Source organism: Mirounga leonina, unplaced genomic scaffold (assembly GCF_011800145.1).
Source record: "Mirounga leonina isolate KUSES-001 unplaced genomic scaffold, KU_Mleo_1.0 Mir_92, whole genome shotgun sequence".
Classification (NCBI taxonomy): Eukaryota; Metazoa; Chordata; class Mammalia; order Carnivora; family Phocidae; genus Mirounga; species Mirounga leonina.
Genome location: NW_023270852.1, coordinates 9,859,196 through 9,882,055, shown reverse-complemented (window position 1 = coordinate 9,882,055; position 22,860 = coordinate 9,859,196). Strand labels below are relative to the sequence as shown.

At 38.0% G+C, this 22,860-nt stretch overlaps 3 protein-coding genes and 1 pseudogene across 3 annotated transcripts in view; 3 read left to right on the top strand and 1 right to left on the bottom strand.

Moving 5' to 3' along the window:
• The first annotated feature begins 5,683 nt into the window (after nucleotides 1-5,683).
• Nucleotides 5,684-22,860, top strand: part of ZNF215 (zinc finger protein 215) — a 70,122-nt gene continuing 52,945 nt past the window's right edge. Inside the window, exon 1 of the mRNA XM_034994965.1 lies at nucleotides 5,684-5,734. The gene's annotated coding sequence lies outside the window, so the exon portion shown is untranslated. The remainder of the gene's footprint in view (nucleotides 5,735-22,860) is intronic.
• LOC118003882 (olfactory receptor 10A4) lies at nucleotides 6,265-7,710 on the top strand. The gene has a single exon (XM_034994967.1). The coding sequence runs from the start codon at nucleotides 6,331-6,333 to the stop codon at nucleotides 7,276-7,278; it is 948 nt and encodes a 315-aa protein (XP_034850858.1). The 5' UTR covers nucleotides 6,265-6,330; the 3' UTR covers nucleotides 7,279-7,710.
• LOC118003883 (olfactory receptor 2D2) lies at nucleotides 9,636-10,954 on the bottom strand. Its single transcript, XM_034994970.1, has one exon. The coding sequence runs from the start codon at nucleotides 10,581-10,583 to the stop codon at nucleotides 9,636-9,638; it is 948 nt and encodes a 315-aa protein (XP_034850861.1). The 5' UTR covers nucleotides 10,584-10,954.
• Nucleotides 12,578-13,832, top strand: LOC118003881 (annotated as a pseudogene).

Genomic DNA, 22,860 nt, shown 5'->3' with positions numbered 1-22,860 from the left:
CATATTATGCATCCTATTTACATAATTTGCATATAATCTCTTTTCTCTGCTAGAAGGTGAGGGCAGAGGTGGTTTTTTTTTTTTAATTTTCTTATTATGTTATTCACCATATAGTACTTCATTAGTCCCGTACATGTTGATGCAAAAGTTGGGTATTCATCCTTTCTGATGGCTGAGTAATATTCCATTATATATATGGACCACATCTTTATCCATTCATCTGTTGAAGGGCATCTTGGCTCTTTCCACAGTTTGCTGCTATGAACATTGGGGTGCATGTGGCCCTTCTTTTCACTACATCTGTACTTTGGGGTAAATACCCAGAAGTGCAATTGGTGGGTCATAGGGTAGCTCTATTTTTAATTTTTTGAGGAACCTCTATACTGTTTTCCAAAGTGGCTGTACCAACTTGCATTCCCACCAACAGTGTAAGAGGGTTCCCCTTTCTCCACATCCACTCCAACATTTGTTGTTTCCTGCCTTGTCAATTTTTGCCATTCTAACTGGTGTAAGGTGGTATCTTGATGTGGTTTTGATTTGAATTTCCCTGATGGCTAGTGATGTTGAACATTTTTTCATGTGTCTGTTAGCCATTTGTATATCTTCTTTGGAGAAGTGTCTGTTCATGTCTTCTGCCCATTTTTTGACTTGGTTATTTGTTTTTTGCATGTTGAGTTTGAGAAGTTCTTTATAGATCTTGGATACCAGCCCTTTATCTGTAATATCATTTGCAAATATCTTCTCCCATTCTGTGAGTTGCTCTTTGTTTTGTTGACTGTTTCCTTTGCTGTGCAGAAGCTTTTTATCTTGATGAAGTCCCAGAAGTTCATTTTTGCTTTTGTTTCCCTTGCCTTTGGAGGCGTGTCATGAAAGAAGTTGCTGTGGTTGATGTCGAAGAGGTTACTGCCTATGTTCTCCTCTAGGATTTTGAAGGATTCCTGTCTCACATTGTCTTTCATCCGTTTTGAATTTATCTCTGTGTATGCTGTAAGGGAATGGCCTAGTTTCATTCTTTTGTATATAGCTGTCCAATTTTCCCAGTACCATTTATTGAAGAGACTGTCTTTTTTCCATTGCATATTTTTTCCTGCTTTGTCGAAGATTATTTGACAATAGAGTTGAGGGTCCAAATCTGGGCTTTCTATTCTGTTCCATTGATCTATGTGTCTGTTTTTGTGCCAGTACCATGCTGTCTTAGTGATCACAGCTTTGTAATATGGCTTGAAATCAGACAACGTGATGCTCCCAGCTTTGTTTTTCTTTTTCAACATTTCCTTGGTGATTCGGGGTCTTTCCTGGTTCCATACAAATTTTAGGATTGTTTTTTCCAGCACTTTGAAAAATGCCATTGGAATTTTGATCGGGGTGGCGTTGAAGGTATAGATTGCTCTGGGCAACATAGATATTTAACAATGTTTATTCTTCCAATCCATGAGCATGGAATATTTTTCCATTTTTTGGTGTCTTCTTCAATTTCTTTTATAAGTGTTCTGTAGTTCCTAGAGTATAGATCCTTTACCTGTTTGGTTAGGTTTATTCCTAGGTATCATGGTTTTTGGTGCTATTGTAAATGGAATCGAATCCCTAATTTCTCTTTCTACAGTTACATTGTTAGTGTGTAGAAAAGCAACTGGTTTCTGTGTTTTGATTTTGTATCCTGCCACATTACTGAATTGCTTTATGAGTTCTAGTAATTTGGGGGTGGAGTCTTTTGGGTTTTCCACATAAATTATCATGTCACCTGTGAAGAGAGAGTTTGACTTCTTCTTTGCCAATTTGAATACCTTTTATTTCTTTTTGTTGTCTGATTACTGTTGCTAGGACTTCAAGTACTATGTTGAACAGTAATGGCGAGAATGGACATCCTTGTCGTGTTCCTGATCTTAAGAGAAAAGCTCTCAGGTTTTCTCCACTGAAAATGATATTCACTGTGGGCTTTTCATAGATGGTTTTTATGAAATTGAGGAATGTTCCCTCTATCCCTATACTCTAAAGAGTTTTAATCAGGAAAGGATGCTGTATTTTGAAAAAGTGCTTTTTTCTGCATCAATTGAGGGGATCATATGGTTCTTGTCTCTTTTATTAATGTGTTTTATCACGCTGATTGATTTGCGAAAGTTGAACCACCCTTGCATCCCAGGAATAAATCCCACCTGGTCATGATGGATAATCCTTTTAATGTATTGTTGAATCCTATCTGCTAGGCTCTTGTTGACAATTTTGGCATCCATTTATTAGGGATATTGATATGTAATTCTCCTTTTTAATGGGGTCTTTGCCTGGTTTTGGGATCAAGGTAATGCTGGCCTCATAGAACGAGTTTGGAAGTTTTCCTTCTGTTTCTATTATTTGAAAGAGCTTCAGGAAAATAGGTATTATTTCTTCTTTAAATGTTTGGTAGAATTCACCTGGGAATCCATCAGGCCCTGGACTCCTGTTTTTTGGGAGGTTTTTGATCACTGCTTCAATTTCGTTACTGGCTATTGGTCTATTCAGATTGTCAATTTCTTCCTGTTTCACTCTTGGTAGTTTACAGGTTTCCCAGAAGGCATCCATTTCTTCCAGGTTGCTTAATTTATTGGCATATAGTTGCTGGATAATAATTTCTTTTTTTTTTCTTTTTTGGATAATAATTTCTAATAATTGTTTCTATTTCCTTGGTGTTAGTCATGATCTCTCCCCTCTCATTCATAATTTTATTAATTTGGGTCCTTTCTCTTTTCTTTTGATAAGTCTGGCCAGAAGTTTATTGATCTTATTAATTCTTTCAAAGAGCCAGCTTCTAGTTTCATTGATCTGCTCTACTGTTTTCTGGTTTCTATGTCATTGATCTCTGCTCTAATCTTTATTATTTCTCTTCTCCTGTTTATTTTAGGTTTTATTTGTTTTCTTTCTCCAGTTCCCTTAGGTGTAAGGTTAGCTTGTGCATTTGGGATTTTTCTACTTTTTTGAGTGAGGCTTAGATGGCTATGTATTTCCCCCTTTGCAGTATCCTATAGGTTTTGGATCGATGTGTTTTCATTCTCATTGGTTTCCATGAATAATTTAAGTTCTTCTTTAATTTCCTTGTTGACCCAAACATTCTTGAGCAGAGTGGTCTTTAGCTTCCAAGTGTTTGAATTCCTTCCAAATTTTTTCTTGTGATTGAGTTCCAGTTTCAAAGCACTGTGGTCTGAGAGTATGCAGGGAATAATCTCAGTCTTTTGGTATTGGGTGAGACTTGATTTGTGACCCTGTATGTGGTCTATTCTGGAGAAAGTTCCATGTGCTTTTGAGAAGAATGAGTATTCTGTTGTTCTGGGATGGAATGTTCTGTATGTAACTATGAAGTCCATCTGGTCAAGTGTGTCATTTAAAGCTCTTGTTTCTTTGTTGATCTGCTTAGGTGATCTGTCTGTTGCTGAGAGTGGAGTATTGAGGTCTCCTACTATTAAAGTATTATTATCAATGTTTCTTTATTTTGGTTCTTTTCTTTTATTTGGTTAACAGTTGGCTTATGTAGCTGACTGCTCCCATGTTGAGGGCATAGATATTTACAATTGTTAGATCTTCTTGTTGGATAGACCCTTTAAGAATGATATAGTGTCCCTCTGTATCTCTCACTATAGTCTTTAGCTTAAAATCTAATTTGTCTGATATGAGAATTGCTACTCCAGCTTTCTTTTGAGATCCATTAGCATGAAAAATAGTTCTCCATCCCCTCATTTTCAGTCTGGATGTAACTTTAGGTTCAAAATGAGTCTCTTGTAGACAGCATATGGATGGTTCATGTCTTTTTATCCAATCTGCAACCCTGTGCCATTTCACGGGAGCATTTAGGCCGTTCACATTGGGAGTGATTATTGAAAGATATGATTTTGTTGTCATCATGTTGCCTGTGAGGTCCTTGTTTCTACAGATTGTCTCTGTAAATTTCTGTTCTATATTAGTCTTGGTGTCTTTCTTCCTTTATAGAACCCCCCCTTAATATTTCTTGCGGGGCTGGCTTGGTGGTCACATATTCCTTCAGTTTCTGATGGTCTTGGAAGCTCCTTTTCTCTCCATACTTTCTGAATGACAGTCTTGCTGGATAAAGTATCCTTGGCTGCATGTTCTTCTCATTTAGTACCCTGAATTTGTCTTGCCAGCCCTTTCTGGCTTGCCAAGTCTCTGTGGACAGGTCTGACATTATCTGATGTTCCTCCCTTTGTATGTAAGAAATCTCTTCCCCGGGCGCCTGGGTGGCTCAGTTGGTTAGGCGACTGCCTTCGGCTCAGGTCATGATCCTGGAGTCCCGGGATCGAGTCCCACATCGGGCTCCCTGCTCAGCGGGGAATCTGCTTCTCCCTCTGACCCTCCCCCCTCTCATGTGCTCTCTCTCTCCTCTCATCCTCTCTCTCAAATAAATAAATAAAATCTTTAAAAAAAAAAAAAGAAATCTCTTCCCCTTAGCCACTTTCAGGATTATATCCTTGAATCTAAGATTTGTAAGTTGTACTATTATATGTCAGGGCGTTGGTCTGTTCTCATTGATCTTGGGAGGGGTCCTCTAGGGCAGAGATTTTGTTCATTTTATTTACAGATATATTATCTTCAGTATCTAGAACAGTGCCTGGAACACAGAAGATAATCAATATTAATAAATTATGCTTTTTTTCTAGCGATTGAAAAGTAAGGACTATAGTGAGTTTGAGTTTGGGAAATAGGTTAGACAAGAAGTAGATTTTGAGGGGCGCCTGGGTGGCTCAGTTGGTTAAGCGACTGCCTTCAGCTCAGGTCATGATCCTGGAGTCTCAGGATCGAGTCCCGCATCGGGCTCCCTGCTCGGCGGGGAGTCTGCTTCTCCCTCTGACCTTCCCCGCTCTCATGCTCTCTCTCTCATTCTCTCTCTCTCTCTAATAAATAAATAAATAAAATCTTAAAAAACAAAAGGAGTAGATTTTGAAAGCTAGATCTAGCATTATATCATAATAACTATAATGGTTAGCATTTATGGTTAGCATGTGTTATGTACCAGTCACCATGCAAGTGCTTTAGATATATTCCTTCATGTAAGTTTATAATCATCAGAATTTCAGGGTCCCAATTTTCAATTTGTATTGATTAAACCTTCTGCTTCTTTCTCACAGGATTTAATATTATTAGTCTATTTTTTGAGTTGGTCTTTATTAACATGTAACACTTGAGCTCATATTTCTTGAAATTCAAGACACAAGGCAAACAAAAGCTGATGAAGGGGTTTATATGTAGTACATCTGGATTCTTTCTATGGTCTGACACTATCTTGAGTCTGTGTTCTCTTTTCTGATCACATACAGCCACATCAAGTATATTTAACCCAGGAATCAAAATAAACCACAGTCTCTATATTCCATGTCTCCTTGTGTAAACTGTCATATTCTGAGTTTGGAAATGAAGAAATACTCTAATATATTGAAGATTCCTCCAGTATACTGAAATCATTGTGAGTGTGGGCTGATTGAGATTAGGACACATTCAAGTCTCCTCCTCATGGATCATTGGTAACTGCTGGTTCACTTTCCTTGACTTTTTCTTTCCTACTCTCATTTTGCAGAAAATATACCCTGGATGACCTCACCACCTTTCATTGTGCATTAAGACCCCTCTCTTCAGAAATTCTTGGCCTGGCTTCTTAGGAACCCCAAAGGGAAGCTGATTTTGAACTCTGTAGAGCAAAGAAAAATCAAGGACTGTATAGATATATATGGTGTGCCTCAGTTCACTCTGAAAACAGGTTAGGATTCTTCCAAAATATCGTGAATCTAAAGAACAGACTTATCTTTTTACATTGTGGAAGGTACAGTTTTTTAAAAAAAATTTTATTTTATTATGTTATGTTAGTCACCATACAATACATAATTAGTTTTTGATGTAGTGATCCATGATTCATTGTTTTCTTATAACACCCAGTGCTCCATGCAGTATGTGCCCTCCTTAATACCCATCACTGGGTTAACCCATCCCCCCACTCCCCTCCCCTCTCAAACCCTCAGTTTCTTTCTTGGAGTCCATAGTCTCTCATGGTTCATCTCTCCCTCCAATTTCCCCCCTTTCATTTTTCCCTTCCTTCTCCTAATGTCCTCCATGCTATTCCTTATGTTCCACAAATAAGTGAAACCATATGATAATTAACTTTCTCTGCTTGACTTATTTCACTTAGCATAATCTCCTCCAGAAGGTACAGCTTTTGATTTGAACCACTATAACAAGAGAGGTGGAGAATGAGGCCACAGGAGATTTTCTTTTTAAGGGTATAATAGAGGTCTAAATAACATATGGAGACTTCTAACTTCTGAAGCATGAATTCCCAATGAAATCCTAGGCAGAAGAATGACGTGGGAAAACTGGACAATTGTCAATGAGTTCATTCTTGTGAGCTTTTCAACCTTGTCCTCTGAGCTACAAGCTCTATTGTTTCTCCTTTTTTTGACTATTTACCTGGTTACCCTAATGGGCAATGTTCTCATCATCCTGGTCACTACAACTGACTCTTCTCTACAAAATCCTATGTACTTCTTCCTCAGGAATTTGTCCTTCCTGGAGATAGGCTTCAACTTGGTCATTGTGCCCAAGATGCTGGGGACTCTGATCATCCAAGACACAGCCATCTCCTTCTTTGGCTGTGCCACTCAGATGTATTTCTTCTTCTTCTTTGGGGCTGCTGAGTGCTGCCTCCTGGCCACAATGGCATATGACCGCTATGTGGCCATCTGTGACCCTTTGCACTACCCAATCATTATGAGCCACAGGGCCTGTGCCCAGCTAGCAGCTGCCTGCTGGTTCTCAGGGTTTCCAGTGGCCACTGTGCAAACCACATGGATTTTCAGCTTCCCTTTTTGTGGCCCCAACAGAGTGAACCACTTTTTCTGTGACAGCCCACCTGTCATTGCCCTGGTGTGTGCTGATACCTCTCTGTTTGAACTGGAGGCTCTGACAGCCACTGTCTTATTCATTCTCTTCCCTTTCTTGCTGATCCTGGGGTCTTATGTCTGGATCCTCTCCACTGTCTTCAGGATGCCCTCAGCTGAGGGGAAACACAAGGCCTTCTCCACCTGCTCCTCCCAACTCCTGGTTGTCTCCGTCTTCTATAGCACTGCGATCCTCACATACTTCCGACCCCGATCCAGCACCTCTCCTGAGAGCAAGAAACTGCTATCTCTCTCCTACACAGTGGTGACTCCCATGTTGAACCCTATCATCTACAGCTTAAGGAATAGTGAAGTGAAGGCTGCACTGAGGCAAGTCATCCACAGGACCCTGGGCCCTCAGAAACTATGACTGACTGAGATGCAAACCAAAGGGGTAGAATGCAAGGACAAGGGAAAGAAAAAAGAACTGCTCAAATGGGTTTTGGTCCCTACTCATTCTAAGAGCCATGATATACACCCCAGGATTTTGGACTTCACAAGTACCTGTTTCTGAATGAAAGAACATGAGTGATGAAGGAGAACTTCTGTAGGCCCAGGATTCTGTAGGACTGTGGGATCAACATATCTGAGGATGCTGCTAGTTTACACAGATTGGGAGCTAATGTGAAGGTTGACAATTGTAGTGACAATACTACAATTTGCCATTCTTTACTTGTTTTAACTTTTCTTGAACTTCTTCATCCATTTTTTTTATAATCTCCTGCTTTACATTTTCTATTTGTCCAAAAATTCTCCTGCAACTTTCAAGGATCTTTTTGCTTACAAGATAAACTTATGACAATGGTGATAATAAATAGTAGAGTTTTGTGTCATTCTTCCACTCATTTTTTTGAACTCACAATTTCAATACATTTTTATTCAGCATTCAGCATGTGTCAGACCCTGTTTAGGCCCGGAAGACACAGTGCTGAATAAAATACACAAATTTCTTACCTTGTGGAATTTTATTCTAGTGAGAAAGAAAACAATAAAACAATACTTAAAAACTTCCACTGGCCTATAAAGTACCCATGTACTACTAGGCTAGCAAATGAGGACTTCTTCCTCTGCTACCATAATTGGTCTGTGCCTCATCTGGAGAAAGACTACTCCACACAGACACTGCCTCAATCTCAGATTATTCACCTTGGATATGAGAATTGTTTGATGGAAAGGGTGTTAGGCATCCCAATTTAAGTGGACAAAATTCTAGGAAACTGCTGTGAATAACCCAAAGATTCGTTGTTAACTAGATTTTTATGTAATCATATTCGGGTTAGATGAAATCAACTGTCTTTCTTAAACTTGCCTAGTACTCAACCAGCGTAGCAGCCCATCTTTATGATTTTGTCCAGTGAACATAGGCCAACTGTGGATTCTTGAAAAATAGCAAACTTGGGGTGTGGACACCATAGATGTGTATAAATTATTCATAAGAATTTATTGATAATTAACAATAAAAAAGCATTTACTGCATAGGCATGTCCTCTCCACAAACTATAAATAACTCTAACTCTGTGTCCCATGGAGGTACGAGGACCAGTTCAATCTCCCACACAGTGTACCCTTCACCTTTCATGTAGCAGGGGCTCTAGAAAGTCAGCACATTCTGAATTATCACTATAAGAATTTGCAAATGAAAATGTAGCTCCTGGGGTTCTGTTTGATGATAGCAATCACATAACTAAGTAGATTGGCACCATTATACATTTATAATCTCCAATTTTAGCCAAACTTTAATCATTCCTTCACATGTACTTTACTTGTTCTTTTATGGTAGGCAGAATAATGGTCCCCCAAGATGTCCATGTACTAAACCCCAGAACCTATAAACATGTTACTTAACCAGGAAAAGGACTTTGTAGACAGAATTTTCAGATGGGGAGGTTATCCTAGATTTTATTTGGAATACAGTAACAGGATATCAGAAGGTAAGTAGAGAATGAGCTTGAAATATTTATTCCTGTGGCTTTCCCGCTTCCATACACCTAAGTCCACAACTCCTGTCTCATGGCTTTCTATATACAGCTACCCTCTCCAAGTCCAGGTTGTCCTTCAGGCCCAGGGTTGGTACCAGCTTCTTTCTCATTCTTGCTAGCCTTCCAATGTCACTATTTCTTGTTAGTTTCCAAAATCCTGTCTTTACCTTTATCTGAGATATAAAATATCCATGTCCCTAATAAGAGTGTGAGAAGGACAGCAGAACTCATATATGCTCGTCATTGTACCCATGCTCTTCACACCCACTTCAAACACACATACAGACACGTGTGCCGGCACACATACATCTAGCACCTAGCTCATAGTAAGTGAATAAGTAATGCTTGTTAATGTATTGATTGTGTGATGATGCAAAGAGATTCAGAAATGCCAAAGAAAAAAGAATTGGAGTAGGATCTGGGATAGATTAATAGTAATATATAACATGGTAAAAAAAAAAAAAGAAAAAAGAAAAAAAGATGGATTTTAGAGGTTCCAGCGTTCATAAAGTGTGAATGTATTTTGCAGGATTTCCTAACTCTTAGATGCCAAAAAAGCAACAAGAAAAAACCAGACCCTCCTTCTATTGGTCTGTGAATTACTGTCCTTCTTTTACAAAGAAAGTGCTTGATGAAGGATGGAGGGTAGGTCCACAAGGCCCAAGGATAAGAATCTTACAATATTCCAATCTTGCTAAGGCAACTCCTTTGCAAGTCTTATAAGTAGGGAGCCAAGAGGTTCTCACAGTCAGTGGCAGATTTCAAGCCTGCATGGGAAATTCCTTGTGGCTACTTTCTTCAGAGCTCCCTTCACATCCTTGTTCCTCAGGCTATAGATGAGGGGATTAAGCATGGGTGTCACCACAGCATAGAACACAGACACCAGTTTTTCCTGTTCTTTGGAAGAATTTGGTGTCATGTAGGTGACAATTGCTGATCCATAAAAAAGGATGACCACCATGAGGTGGGAGCCACAGGTGGAGAATGCCTTGAGCCTCCCCACAGCTGACTTCATCTTGATCACAGTTACTATGATGTGGCTATGGGACACCAGAATTAGGGAAACAGGTATGAGGAGAATCATGACACCCACAAGGAAAATGGCCGTCTCTGAAGTGCGGGTGTCTGTGGATGCCAGGATCAACAGTGCAGGGGCCTCACAAAAGAAATGAGCAATACTATTGCTGCCTCGGTAGGGTAGCCTTAATGTAAAAGTGGTATCCACCACAGACACCAGAATGCCGCTGGTCCATGATCCTGCAGCCAGCTGGGCACACACCTTCCAAGTCATGATGCTAGGGTAATGCAAGGGGTTGCAGATGGCCACATACCGATCATAGGACATCACAGCCAGAAAGGCACACTGTGTACATCCAAAAATGAGGAAGAGTATAAGTTGAGCTGCACAATGTGTGAATGAAATGAACTTCTTCTTGGATAGCAGGTGGACTAGGGCCTGAGGAATGATGTTGGTAGAAAAACAGAGGTCAGCCAGAGATAAGTTGCAGAGGAAAAAATACATGGGTGTGTGAAGCCGGGAGTCACCCTGAACAAGGCACATAAGAAGCAGATTTGTAAGCACAGTGACCAGGTAGACGCCCAGGAATAAAATGAATAGCAGCTTCTTGGTGTGGGGGTCATCAGAGAGTCCCAGAAGGAGGAATTCCATCACCTGTGTCTGATTTGTTTGTCTCATAGTTTGTCTCCTTTTTTCAATAAGAAGTCACCTCATGCTAAATATAGGTCCATATCAACTGTAAGATTATATAAATCAGATTTGGAGGGCTTTGGAATTGCCCTCAATCACTACCAACCATTCCAAGAATCCCCTTTATGTAGAAGAGGATCATGATGCTTTAGTTGGAACATTTTCAGTGTTGGAAAACTTAATATTTTAAGGATGGGTGCATTCATTTTTAGTGTCATCGGCAAATGTAGAGTAGATCAAAAGAATCATCTTTATTTGGAATATGAAACATCTAATAATAAAAAAGATTCAATTAATCTATAAAATATTGGCATTTAATTTCATTTTATTATCAACCAAAACCCTTGAGTCTTATGCTGCTATTGCCACACTCCCCTGTCTTATGATGGTATAGTTGTTGTTTTTTTAATTCTTTGGGGATATGACTGTTGTCTCTTCCTTCAAAATATAGTCACTAAGATATAAGAAATTTTAAAAAGCCAAAGTACTTTGAAGAACTGACATTTTGTTTGGAGAAAATAACCTGTTTTTGAAAGAACTGGGAAGCCAAGGAGTAATTGGGTAGTATGCCATCATCTCTTTGGCAACCCCATCCCCAGCTTCAGCTGGAACTCCCAAATATCAATCTTAACCATCAATAAACTTCCAAAATAGGAGACACACCACCACAATATTTCCATCTGATGCCACCAGGTTGACTAGTTTTCTGTGTTCAGACTAAACAGCACTAATCCACCATCTCTAGCCCATCATCTCTCACTGCCTTGCATCATCAGTCTATATCTCCCAGAGATGAAAAACTCCTATGAAAACTATATCTTTTTCATTTTTGTGCCCTTTTATAGACATGGAATAGGGATTTATTTGATCAATTATCATTAATTAAATAAGGTACATAATAATAATTTGATCATATGGTTTAGTAGGCTGGGCTGGTAGACGGGCTTTGCAGCTTCCAGCGTGCTCAGGTTAGATTCTTTGGCTGAACAGCTGAAGGCTGTATTCAGTGATGAGTGCAGCTACAAATTAGATTTCTTGCCTGAGCACAATGGGAGAGCAGCTCTAAAGCTGGCTAAGCTCTTTGTTGTCTTTTTTTTTATGTTCAGTTAGCCAACCCAATTACAATAGCATCAAAAACAATAAAATATTTAAGAATAAATTTAACTGAAAAAGTGAAAGTTCTCTACTATGAAAACTATAAGATATTGATGAAAGAGATCAAAGACACAAATAAATGGAAAGCTAACTCATGTTCATGACTGGAAGAATTAACACTGTTAATATGTCAATACTAGCAAAAGCTATCTATAGATTCAATGCAATCCTTATCGAGAATGCAATGACATTTTTACAGAAGTAGATAAAACACTCCTAAAATTTATATGGAGCCACAAAAGACCCCAAATAGCCAAAGAAATGCTGAGAAAGAACAAAGCAGGCAGCATCACACTTCATGATTTCAAGCTATATTATAAAGCTATAGTCATCAAAACAGTATGGTACTGGCATAAATACAGACAAATAAACCAATGAAACAGAATTGAGAACCTAGAAATAAACCCAAACATATAGGGACAACTAATATTGGACAAGGGAACAAAGAGTGCTCAAGGAAGGAAAGACAGTCTCTTCAATCAATGGTTTTGGGATAATTGGATATTCACATGTGTTAGAATGAAACTAGACTCACAAAAATTAACTTCAAATGAATTAGACTTAAATGTAAGTCCTGAGACAAGGAAACTCCTAGAAGAAAACATAGGAATAAGGCTCCTTGTGATGAGTCTTGATAATGAATTTTTGGATATGACACCTACAGCATAAGCAACAAACTAAAGAATAAACAAATGGGACTACATCAAACTAATAAGCTGCTGCACAGCAAAAGAAACTACCAACAAAGTGAAAACCAACCTATGGAATGGGAATAAATATTTGCAAACCATATATCTGACGAAGAGTTAGTATATAGAATATATGAAGAACTTAAAAACTCATTAGTCATTAGGGAAACCACAAGGACACGTATCACTGCATGCCCATTAGAATGGCCATCATAGCTTTCAGCCCATGGATGCCACCGAGTAAGGAACATTAAAGTCTCCCCGCCCACCGCTATCATGTCTAAGTCAGAGTCTCCCAAAGAGCTTGAACAGTTGAGGAAGCTCTTCATCAGAGGTTTGAGCTTTGAAACAACTGATGAGAGTCTGAGGAGCCATTTTGAGCACTGGGGAACACTTACGGACTGTGTGGTAATGAGAGGTCCAAACACCAAGCACTCCAGAGGCTTTGGGTTTGTCACGTACGCCACTGTGGAGGAGGTGGATGCAGCCATGAATGCGAGGCCACACAAGGTGGATGGAAGAGTTGTGGAACCAAAGAGGGCTATCTCAAGAGAAGATTCTCAAAGACCTGGTGCCCACTTAACTGTGAAAAAGATTTTTGTTGGTGGCATTAAAGAAGACACTGAAGAACGTCATCTAAGAGATTATTTTGAACAGTATGGGAAAATTGAAGTGATCAAGATCATGACTGACTGAGGCAGTGGCAAAAAAAGAGGTTTTGCTTTTGTAACATTTGATGACCATGACTCTGTAGACAAGATTGTCATTCAAAAATACCATACTGTGAATGACCACAACTGTGAAGTAAGGAAAGCCCTATCTAAACAAGAGATGGCTAGTGCTTCATCCAGCCAAAGAGGTCAAAGTGGTTCTGGAAACTTTGGTGGTGGTCGTGGAGGTGGTTTTGGTGGGAATGACAACTTTGGTCGTGGACGGAACTTCAGTGGTCGAGGTGGCTTTGGTGGCAGTCGAGGTGGTGGTGGATATGGTGGCAGTGCGGATGGCTATAACGGATTTGGTAATGATGGAAGCAACTTTAGAGGTGGTGGAAGCTATAATGATTTTGGCAATTACAACAATCAATCCTCAAATTCTGGACCCATGAAAGGAGGAAATTTTGGAGGCAGAAGCTCTGGCCCCTATGGTGGTGGAGGGCAATACTTTGCCAAACCACGAAACCAAGGTGACTGTGGTGGTTCCAGCAGCAGCAGTAGCTATGGTAGCAGCAGAAGGTTTTAATTACTGCCAGGAAACAAAGCTTAGCAGGAGAGGAGAGCCAGAGAAGTGACAGGGAAGCTACAGGTTACAACAGATTTGTGAACTCAGCCAAGCACAGTGGTGGTAGGGCCTAGCTGCTACAAAGAAGACATGTTTTAGACAATACTCATGTGTATGGGCAAAAAACTCGAGGACTGTATTTGTGACTAATGGTGTAACAGGTTATTTTAGTTTTTGTTCTGTGGAAAGTGTAAAGCATTCCAACAAAGGGTTTTAATGTAGATTTTTTTTTTTTGCACCCATGCTGTTGATTGCTAAATGTAATAGTCTGATCATGACGCTGAATAAATGTGTCTTTAAAAAAAAAAAAAAGAATGGCCATCACAGGCCTGGGTGGCTCAGTTGGTTAAGCGTCTGCCTTAGGCTCAGGTTATGATCCCAGGGTACTGGGATCGAGTCCCGCATCAGGCTCCTTGCTTGGTGGGGAGATTGCTTCTCCCTCTGCCTGCCCCCTCCCTGCTTGTGCATGTGCACTCTCTCTCTCTCTCTGACAAATAAATAAACAAAAAATTTTTTTAAAGTAAAGAATGTCCATCATAAAAAGAGAAAAGATAACAAATGCTGGCATGGATATGAAGAAGGGAACCCTTGCACTGTCCGTAGGATTGCAAATTGGTACAGCCACTATGGAAAAGAGTATGAAGGATCCCAGGAAAAATAAATAGAACTACCACATGAGCCAGCAATTCCATCTCTGGGAATATATCCAAAGGAAATGAAAACACTGACTTGAAAAGATATCTGCATCCCCATGTTCATAGCAGCATTATTTACAATAGCCAAAACATGGAAACAACCTAAGTGTCCCTTGATGGATAAATGAATAAAGATATTGTGGTATATATATAAGAGAATATTATTCATCCATGAAAAACTAGGAAATCATACTGCTTGCAGCAACATGGATGGAACTTGAAGGAATTAGGCTAAGTGACATTAAGTCAGACAAAGACAAATACTGTATGATCTCACTTTTATGTGGAATCTAAAAACAAAAACAAACCAAATGATAGAAAAAGAGATCAGACTTGTTACCAGTGGCGGAGGATGGGAGGAGGACAATATGCAGGAAGGTAACCAAAAGGTACAAATTTCCAGTTATAAGATAAATAAGTCCTAGGGATGGAATGGACAACATGGTAGCTATAGTTAATACAGCTTTAGAGTATACACAAAAGTTGTTAAGGGAGTTCATTCTAAGAACTGTCACCACGAGGAGAAATTTTTATTTTTCCTTTTTTTTCTTTTCTTTATTAATTGTATCTATAGGAAAAGATGGATGTTAGTTGAACCTACTGTGGTAATCATGTCACAATATATGGAAATCAGGTCATCATGCTATATTCCTTAAACTTATACAGTGATATATGTCCATTATTTCCCAATAAAACTGGGAGGGTTGGGGTGTGGAGTGTCATTATTCCTAGAGAGATTTGCAAGACTTTGGGAGCAATAATAAAATTTCATGGAACTGTTCAAAAAGAAAGGAGGGAAATTTAAAGTCTGAAGTTTAAGGTACTATGCAAAGTTTAGGCTTTCAACCCTTTATTTGTTTGGTAAAGGTGCCTCAAAATAATGTTTTAAATGCATCACATAGAATGTATAGGATTACCAAGGAAACCATTCATATCAAAGTACTGTTTTTCAAAAAAGTTTTAGAAAGCAAATATGTAATATAGTAATACATGTGTTTCTCCATTAACACATTAAATTTCAAAGTGTTGTGTTAGGTCTAATAACCACCTTAATTTCTGAATAATGAGCTTAAAGGAGATATAACTGCAATGTGATATAAAAATACCTGTGATTTCTGTTGGTGATAAAATCATAGATAACTGCTAATAATACTTTGGCTTAGTTACCAACATTCAAACAAGAAAGAAATTTTGAATTCCAGTTAAAAAAGTAGAAATAAAGAAGTAGCATTCACATCTTAATTGAGGAACACTCTGAAATTCAAGTGAAGAAGTCCTAAGCTAAAGAAATGCCCAGTTTTCTCAAAAAGACATGATCACATTCTATGTAATCTGATAATGGAGTCTTAGGCATCTGGATAGATCTGTGAGTCAAAGTGATGAAAGGTTCCAATTCATCATTGAAAGAATACATGAATAAATAAAACATTAATGTGAACAATCACATCTCTGCTGGATGATTGTTTATGGTTCCCTTATCAGACCACAGGCCATGTTTCCAGCCATTTTCCTTGCCACATACCTAGGACACACTGTATTTTTATACCCCACTGATTTTTGCTGGGCATAATCCCTTTATTCAGAGGTACACCCACTACTAGAGTTAGCATCACTTTCCTTGAACATTCATCACACTTTGAATATTCAGGAACCTTATTTGTAGATCAAATGTCATTGGCCAAGCACATGGTTGGTACTAGAGGTACAGAAAAAAGACCCAGCTCCTGAGGCCAAAGAATCTCAGATGGGGGGACCAAACTATAGTCACAGTTCATCCTCAGTGTCAGGGTGGTCCCGGAAACATCATAGATTCACAGCAAATAATAGTTTAATGAATGCATGCACTGGGCCAAGTGAGTCTGTATGACCTAACAATTACTTAAATCTAGCTAATAAAGAATTGCTTCTAAAGAAAAATGTAGTCTACTGCATAAATAGCTGACATAAAGTAAATTTTGAGACCATGTGCTATTTTGTTAGGTACCTTCAGAATTACCATCCATCTAGTGGAAGGTGTTACCTGGTTAGTTCTTAGAGTCTCCCCAGGTCCTTCAGACTTTGCTTCTCTCTCCACCACAGTTCACACCCCTCACAGAATAGAAATTAATGCATGTCTCTAATCTCAGGGAAAATTAAATGGTAAGTAAACATTCTCAGTTTTGATGAAAAGAGAGAAAGAGAGAGAACATACAACTAAACACTTCTCACAAAGTTTTATGTGATGCTTATAATCAGTGGTTAACTTAATGGAAAGGCAGCTACAGGATATTGCTGATTTCTATACCTTCATCTTGCTAATAACTACAGGTTTTTAAAGATTCCATTTAGTAAAAGTATTATCCAGGAACACCTTCCATTCTAATCCACACAGGTTTCCCATTCCCCACCCCTACTCTCTCCCAACACATGCAGACATACAGAAATAAACACACTCACAAATATCTAGAAACTAGATAGATTAGTGTACCTTCAGCATCATGTACTTACTGCCATCATAGTTAAAAACATTACATTGATATTTGTTTCCCTGTGACAATAAGATGTTGAATGGCAGGGACCTCATCTGACTCCTCTTTATTCACAGCAAATACAATAAGCTGGTACAGACTAAGTGTACAACACATGGTTTTTGAGGTGATTTTACTTGAGCCAAAACACTGGGAGACCGAGAGGTCAGAGTGAGTCAGAGATGAGTGTGACTTGTGATCTGTCAGATGATAGGAGCTCTCACTGACCCTGGTACAACAGTAGAAGGCTACACCCCTGAACTCTCCTGATTTGTTTTTAAAAGCATATTATTCTCTAATGCAAATTTGGAGGAGAAAATATTCCCCCAGTTGACTGTGAATCTGCCCCCAGGGTCAGGAAGCTTCTGAATGGAAATCATGTGTACTGTCAAACTTTCTCTCCTATTATTCTGCCTTATCCTTAGACTTAACATCAACTTTTAAGTTCATTTCTCTAAAAATGACATATATTATGAATTAAACAAGATGATAGGGTCAGGGAGCCATGCGTTGTCTAATCTGACATTTCTTGTAGGAAGAAGATAGTGAGGGAATCCATAGGAACCAAGAGAAAATACTAAATTTCAGTTCTGATTCTAAGATCTTTTGTGCTCAAGATCACCCATTCCCTACCCTCCATACCCACTTACTGTCTTCCAAGCCCAGCTCAACAGAGGCATAAAACTCCCACTCAAAAGATCAATACTGATTCCATGGACGTTCTGCTTATGTCTCCTCTAGGTGAAGACCATGGCTCTTCTTTACAGAGAATTTGACCTTGTAGTTGTGGTTTGATTAGGTAAATCCACTATGGAAAAAACCTTGGCTAGATTTATTACAGAAGATTTAGCCCTAAGAATCTGATTGGACAAAATTAGTTGAATTTTAAAAGCCAAATTTGTGAAGAGATTGAAACCAGTTCACTCCCAATATACGCCAGGTTATTACCTTTGTTCACCTTGTGCCATCTCTTTCCATCTTTCCATTCCTTTAATAGTCTTACCAACATTTTCTCATCTGGTGAAGGAAAAAAAACCAAATTAACATGTCAAAGCTAGTAAAAACATCTCAGTGTTGAGGGGAAATCTGTTGCAGGTGTATTGGTTGCAGGAGTGGGCAGAGTGGAGACTGCAAGACTGAGGGTATCTTGTCATAAGTCATCTGAGTCAAAGAGCTCAGTAAAATCTCTGAGGTCAACATCAAGGACAAGGCAGAGAAGGGAATCCCCAACACTCCCTTGTCCTTCTCTTCTATCTAAAAGTCTTCTTGACATCAGGACATACTATGCCACAATAGTTCCATTTAAATGAAGACAACAGAAGGATAGTAGGAGCAGTTTCTGGAGTGGATTTGTGAAGTGCTCAGGAGAATTCTGAATCATTAGCGTGGATCTTGAGCTGTGTTTCCTCTCAGAGGTTCCCAAATGGTTATAAAGAGAACAGAAAATAACATGCAGTTAGCACTCACATCCCCATTTATAGGCCCCATTACCAGTTCTTCTTACCTATCTTCTTTTTGGGGAAGTGGTGTATTGTTGCAATTAAGTATTTGGTTTCTAGGTTCTAGGTTGCAGCCCAGTTACGTTACATACTCTATGTAGGATTTTTAAGAACTTCATCAATTGTAGAATGTAAATATGATGTGCCCCAGATAATGATATTCTTCAACTATTAACATTTTAACAATATTTTCTTTGTCTTTATTTATACACATAATTATTTTAATAACTTGATACTAAGTTGTACACTAATGCCCAGAATATATAAGGAACTCCTACAAATAAGAAAAGTCAGAAAAATCCAGTTTTTAAAATAGGCAAAGACTAGAACATGTACTTACAACATAGGAAATACAAATGGCTAATAAGCATGTAAAAAGATACACAACATAATTAGCCACCAGAATACATAAATTAAAACCACAGTGAGGGGCACCTTGGTGGCTCAGTTGGTAGGTGTATGACTTTTGATTTCTGCTCGGGTCATCATCTCAGGTTTGTGGGATCAAGCTCCATGTCAGGCTTCATGTTCAGGGTGGAGTCTGCTTGTTCCTCTCCCTGTCTCCTCCCCATGCTCGTTCTCTCTCTCTCATAAATAAATAAAATCTTTTAAAAAATAAAACCACAGTGAAATACCACTAAGCTTCATAGAAATGGATTAAAATGACTGAAGATGTGGAGCATAATTTGGTACAATCAGTTCAAAATGTCCATTTGGAAGCATCTTTGAAAACTAACCTTAAATATATGCCTTCCCTCCTACAATCCAGCCATTTCACTTCTCTGTGGTATGCACCCATTATGGAGATGGGTGTTTATATCCACCACAAGTATGTACAAGCATTTTTATAATGGCCTTACTCATAATAGACAGAAATGGAAACAATATAAATTTCCACAGATAGTAGAAAGAATAAATTGTGATACAGTCATGCAGTGGGATATTACTAAGTATTTTTAAAAGAATGAACTACTGGGGCACCTGGGTGGCTCAGTCGTTAAGCATCTGCCTTCGGCTTGGGTTTACGATCCCAGAGTCCTGGGATCAAGCCCCACATCGGGCCCCGCTCAGCGGGAAGCCTGCTTCTCCCTCTCCCACTCCGCCTGCTTGTGTTCCTGCTCTCGCTATCTGTCAAATAAATAAATAAAATCTTAAAAAAATAAATAAATAAAAGAATGAACTACTGTTACATGCAACCACGTACAGAAAGATGTTTAGTATAAGAAGCTGGACACATAAAAATTATATTCTATAAATTTCCATTTCTATGAAGCTGAAGAAGAGGCAAAAACTAATTAATATTTTTAGAATTCCAAATAACAGTTACCTTTGAAAGACTGTTGATTTGGAGTTGACTGGGAGCCTTTTGATGGCTGTGAGGGTTCTACATTCTGATCTATATAATAGTTATACAGACATATGCATACATAGACTTTCTTGAGCTATACTAAAGATTGGTGCACATTCTGTATGTAAGTAATACCTCATTTAAAGAGAGGGAGAGAGGAAAGAGAAAAAAATGAGGTTAAGCATTTAATTCAAACTACTGGGGACAGGGGTGTGGATTAGCAGAGCAAATCCAAAAGCAGAAACAGGTAAATAATAAAGATAAAAGAAGAAATCAATGAAATAGAAAACAAAATATAAATATGATAAGATTAACAAAATCCCAAAATTTTCTTTGTAATGATTACTAAGATAGCCAAAACTGTATCAAAAATTATTTATTAGAGGGAAAATAGTAAAGTAGGGAACTCCAAGTGGCCCTCCCAACAACAACAACAAAAATACAAAAAACGTGATAAATACTGTCAGAGAAAACTTTAACCGGATTCTGGAAAATAGAAGTTTATAGCAACCAAATGAATGTTTAATCAGGAAAAAGACAACTGAAACCATTTTTGTTGCTTAACTTACTCTCACCATGAAAGTGAAACGACATCTCACAAAATGGGAGAAAATATGTGCAAATCAAATATCTGAGGAGGGTCTAGTATGCAGAATATATAAAGAACTCATGCAACTCAAAACCAAAAGAGATGAACAACACAATTTAAAAATGGACAAAGGACTTGAAAAGGTCTATCTCCAAGCTATATAGATGGCTGACAAGAATATGAAAGGATGCTGCACATCATTAGCAGGCATTTAGGAATTGCAAATTAAAACCATAGTTAGAAATAGAACCTCTTCCTTTTCTCCTGGCAATATTGCCAAGCCACAAAAATTAAAGCCGGGTGGCGCTGGTGGGAAAAAAAAAGGACTAAATGTGGAACAGAATTGAGAGCTCATACACTGGGTGTTATATGCAACTGATGAATTATTGAACACTGGCATCAGAAACTAATGATGTACTATATGTTGGGGGCACCTGGGTGGCTCAGTCATTAAGTGTCTGCCTTCGGCTCAGGTCATGATCCCAGGGTCCTGGGATCAAGTCCCACATCGGACTCCTTGTTCGGCGGGAAGCTTGCTTCTCCCTCTCCCACTCCCCCCGCTTGTGTTCCCTCTCTCGCTGTGTCTCTCTCTGTCAAGTGAATAAATAAAATCTTTTTTTAAAAAAATGATGTACTATATGTTGGCTAATTGATTTTAAATATAGAATTGAGAACTCTTAGGTAGACATATGTGAAATTTAATGTACAACAAAGTTAATTCCAAAAATCATATGGAAGAGGGCAAAGAGTGCAGTAAAAAGTATTGGTAAATACTAGCTTACTAGCTAGAGGAAAATAAAACTGGATTTCTACCTAACATGACACAAGAAGGTAGACTCTAAATGGGCTAAATTACTAAGAGTTAAAATAGAACAATGACATTGTAGGAGAGAACATAAGAGAACATCTTTTGACCTACAGCAAGGAACCTTCAAAACACAGACTATAATGAAAAACTTGATGAATCTGATTTCCTCAAAATCTGGGATTTGTCTTCAAAGAACATTATGAACAAAGTTAAGAAGATAGATGAGAAAATGGATGAGATATTTGAGCTATGTAAAACAAATAAGAAATAATTTACTATCAGGAATTCATAATAAATTCTAAAAATCAAGGAGAAAAAGAAGCAACCCCCAATAGAAAAAAAGCAAAGGATATACAATGGAATTCACAAAAATTAACTTCAAAGGGCTACAAGAATAGAAAAAAAATACTGAAATTCATTAGTATTGTACAAATTAAAACAACAAAGAGCTATCTATTTACCCCTATTAGGCATGCAGAAATTAGAAAGTCAGATACTGTAGAGCATTGGCAAAAAGTAGAAGAGAGAGGCACTCATTTTCATTTGGGAAAATGTAGAGAGATACAGCCATTCTGGGAAGGAATCTGGTATTACTGGGTCACCTTATGCCTGTGCATATTCTATGATATAACAATTATTGCTAAATATAGAGCCCCAAAATTTCTCACATAGAGAATGGTACAGTCATATGGTATATTCCTGTAATATTTGTGGTTCTGTTATTTGTGTTGACAAGGTGTTGTGTAATGTGGATATCCTTCACTGGAAGATGTGATAAATGAAAATGCAAGAGATATGCACCAAGGATATTGCACAACAGTAGGGAGAAGGATTAGATGAACATGTGGCATTGTAAATGATCTTAAAGACTCAGCCAAGTAAAAAGATAAACAAAGAGGCATATAACACAGTATCATTTATGTAAAATAAAAATATATGCACAAACACAAAATCATTTTTTGAGGACAAACTAAAAACATCACATACGTTAGAATGGTTATGAGGTCAGTGAGAATAAGGTATGGGTGTATATTAAGCAAACAATAAAATAAATGCATAAATAAACAAGAGAGGGGCTTTGAAATCACTAATCATACAATATGTCATATACTGAGGAATATAATTAACTCATTTCTTCACACCTGAAAACAAACAAACAAAAAAAAACAGGAGAAATTAAGATTGCATGGTACTGTACAGAAATACAAAGTCAGTGAAGGAACAGACTACAGAGTGTAAAATAGACCAAATTTAGCAAGAGTTTAATATCTAGATGTTTAAATTCTAGATGTATCAAGATGTAAATGAAGCCATATATGTAAACAAAACTATGAAAATCTTAGAAGAAAAAAGATGATTTTTAAAAAGCATACCCTTTTAACAACAGAGACCTTTCAAATATTAACACAAAATCAAATCATAAGGGAAAAGACTGATTAAATTATAAATGTGTGATATAAAAATCCATAAAGTCAACTGGCAAAGTAGAAAGACTTATTTTTAACACAAAATCAAAGAGCCAATTCTTGATAATACTCAAGGGTTCTACACAGCAGTAAAAGAAAACTAGCAATGGAAATAGTCATGTCACAGAAAAAGGAAATGAAAATGATCAATAAACATATAAAATTATGCTCATCCTTAAGTATAATTAAGATATCATATAATAAATTAACAGTAAGATACCATTTTTTTAA

Bases quoted from the DNA above. Each gene is read 5' to 3' on its own strand.
- LOC118003882 (XM_034994967.1), top strand. From the start codon at position 6,331: ATGACGTGGGAAAACTGGACAATTGTCAATGAGTTCATTCTTGTGAGC.
- LOC118003883 (XM_034994970.1), bottom strand. From the start codon at position 10,583: ATGAGACAAACAAATCAGACACAGGTGATGGAATTCCTCCTTCTGGGA.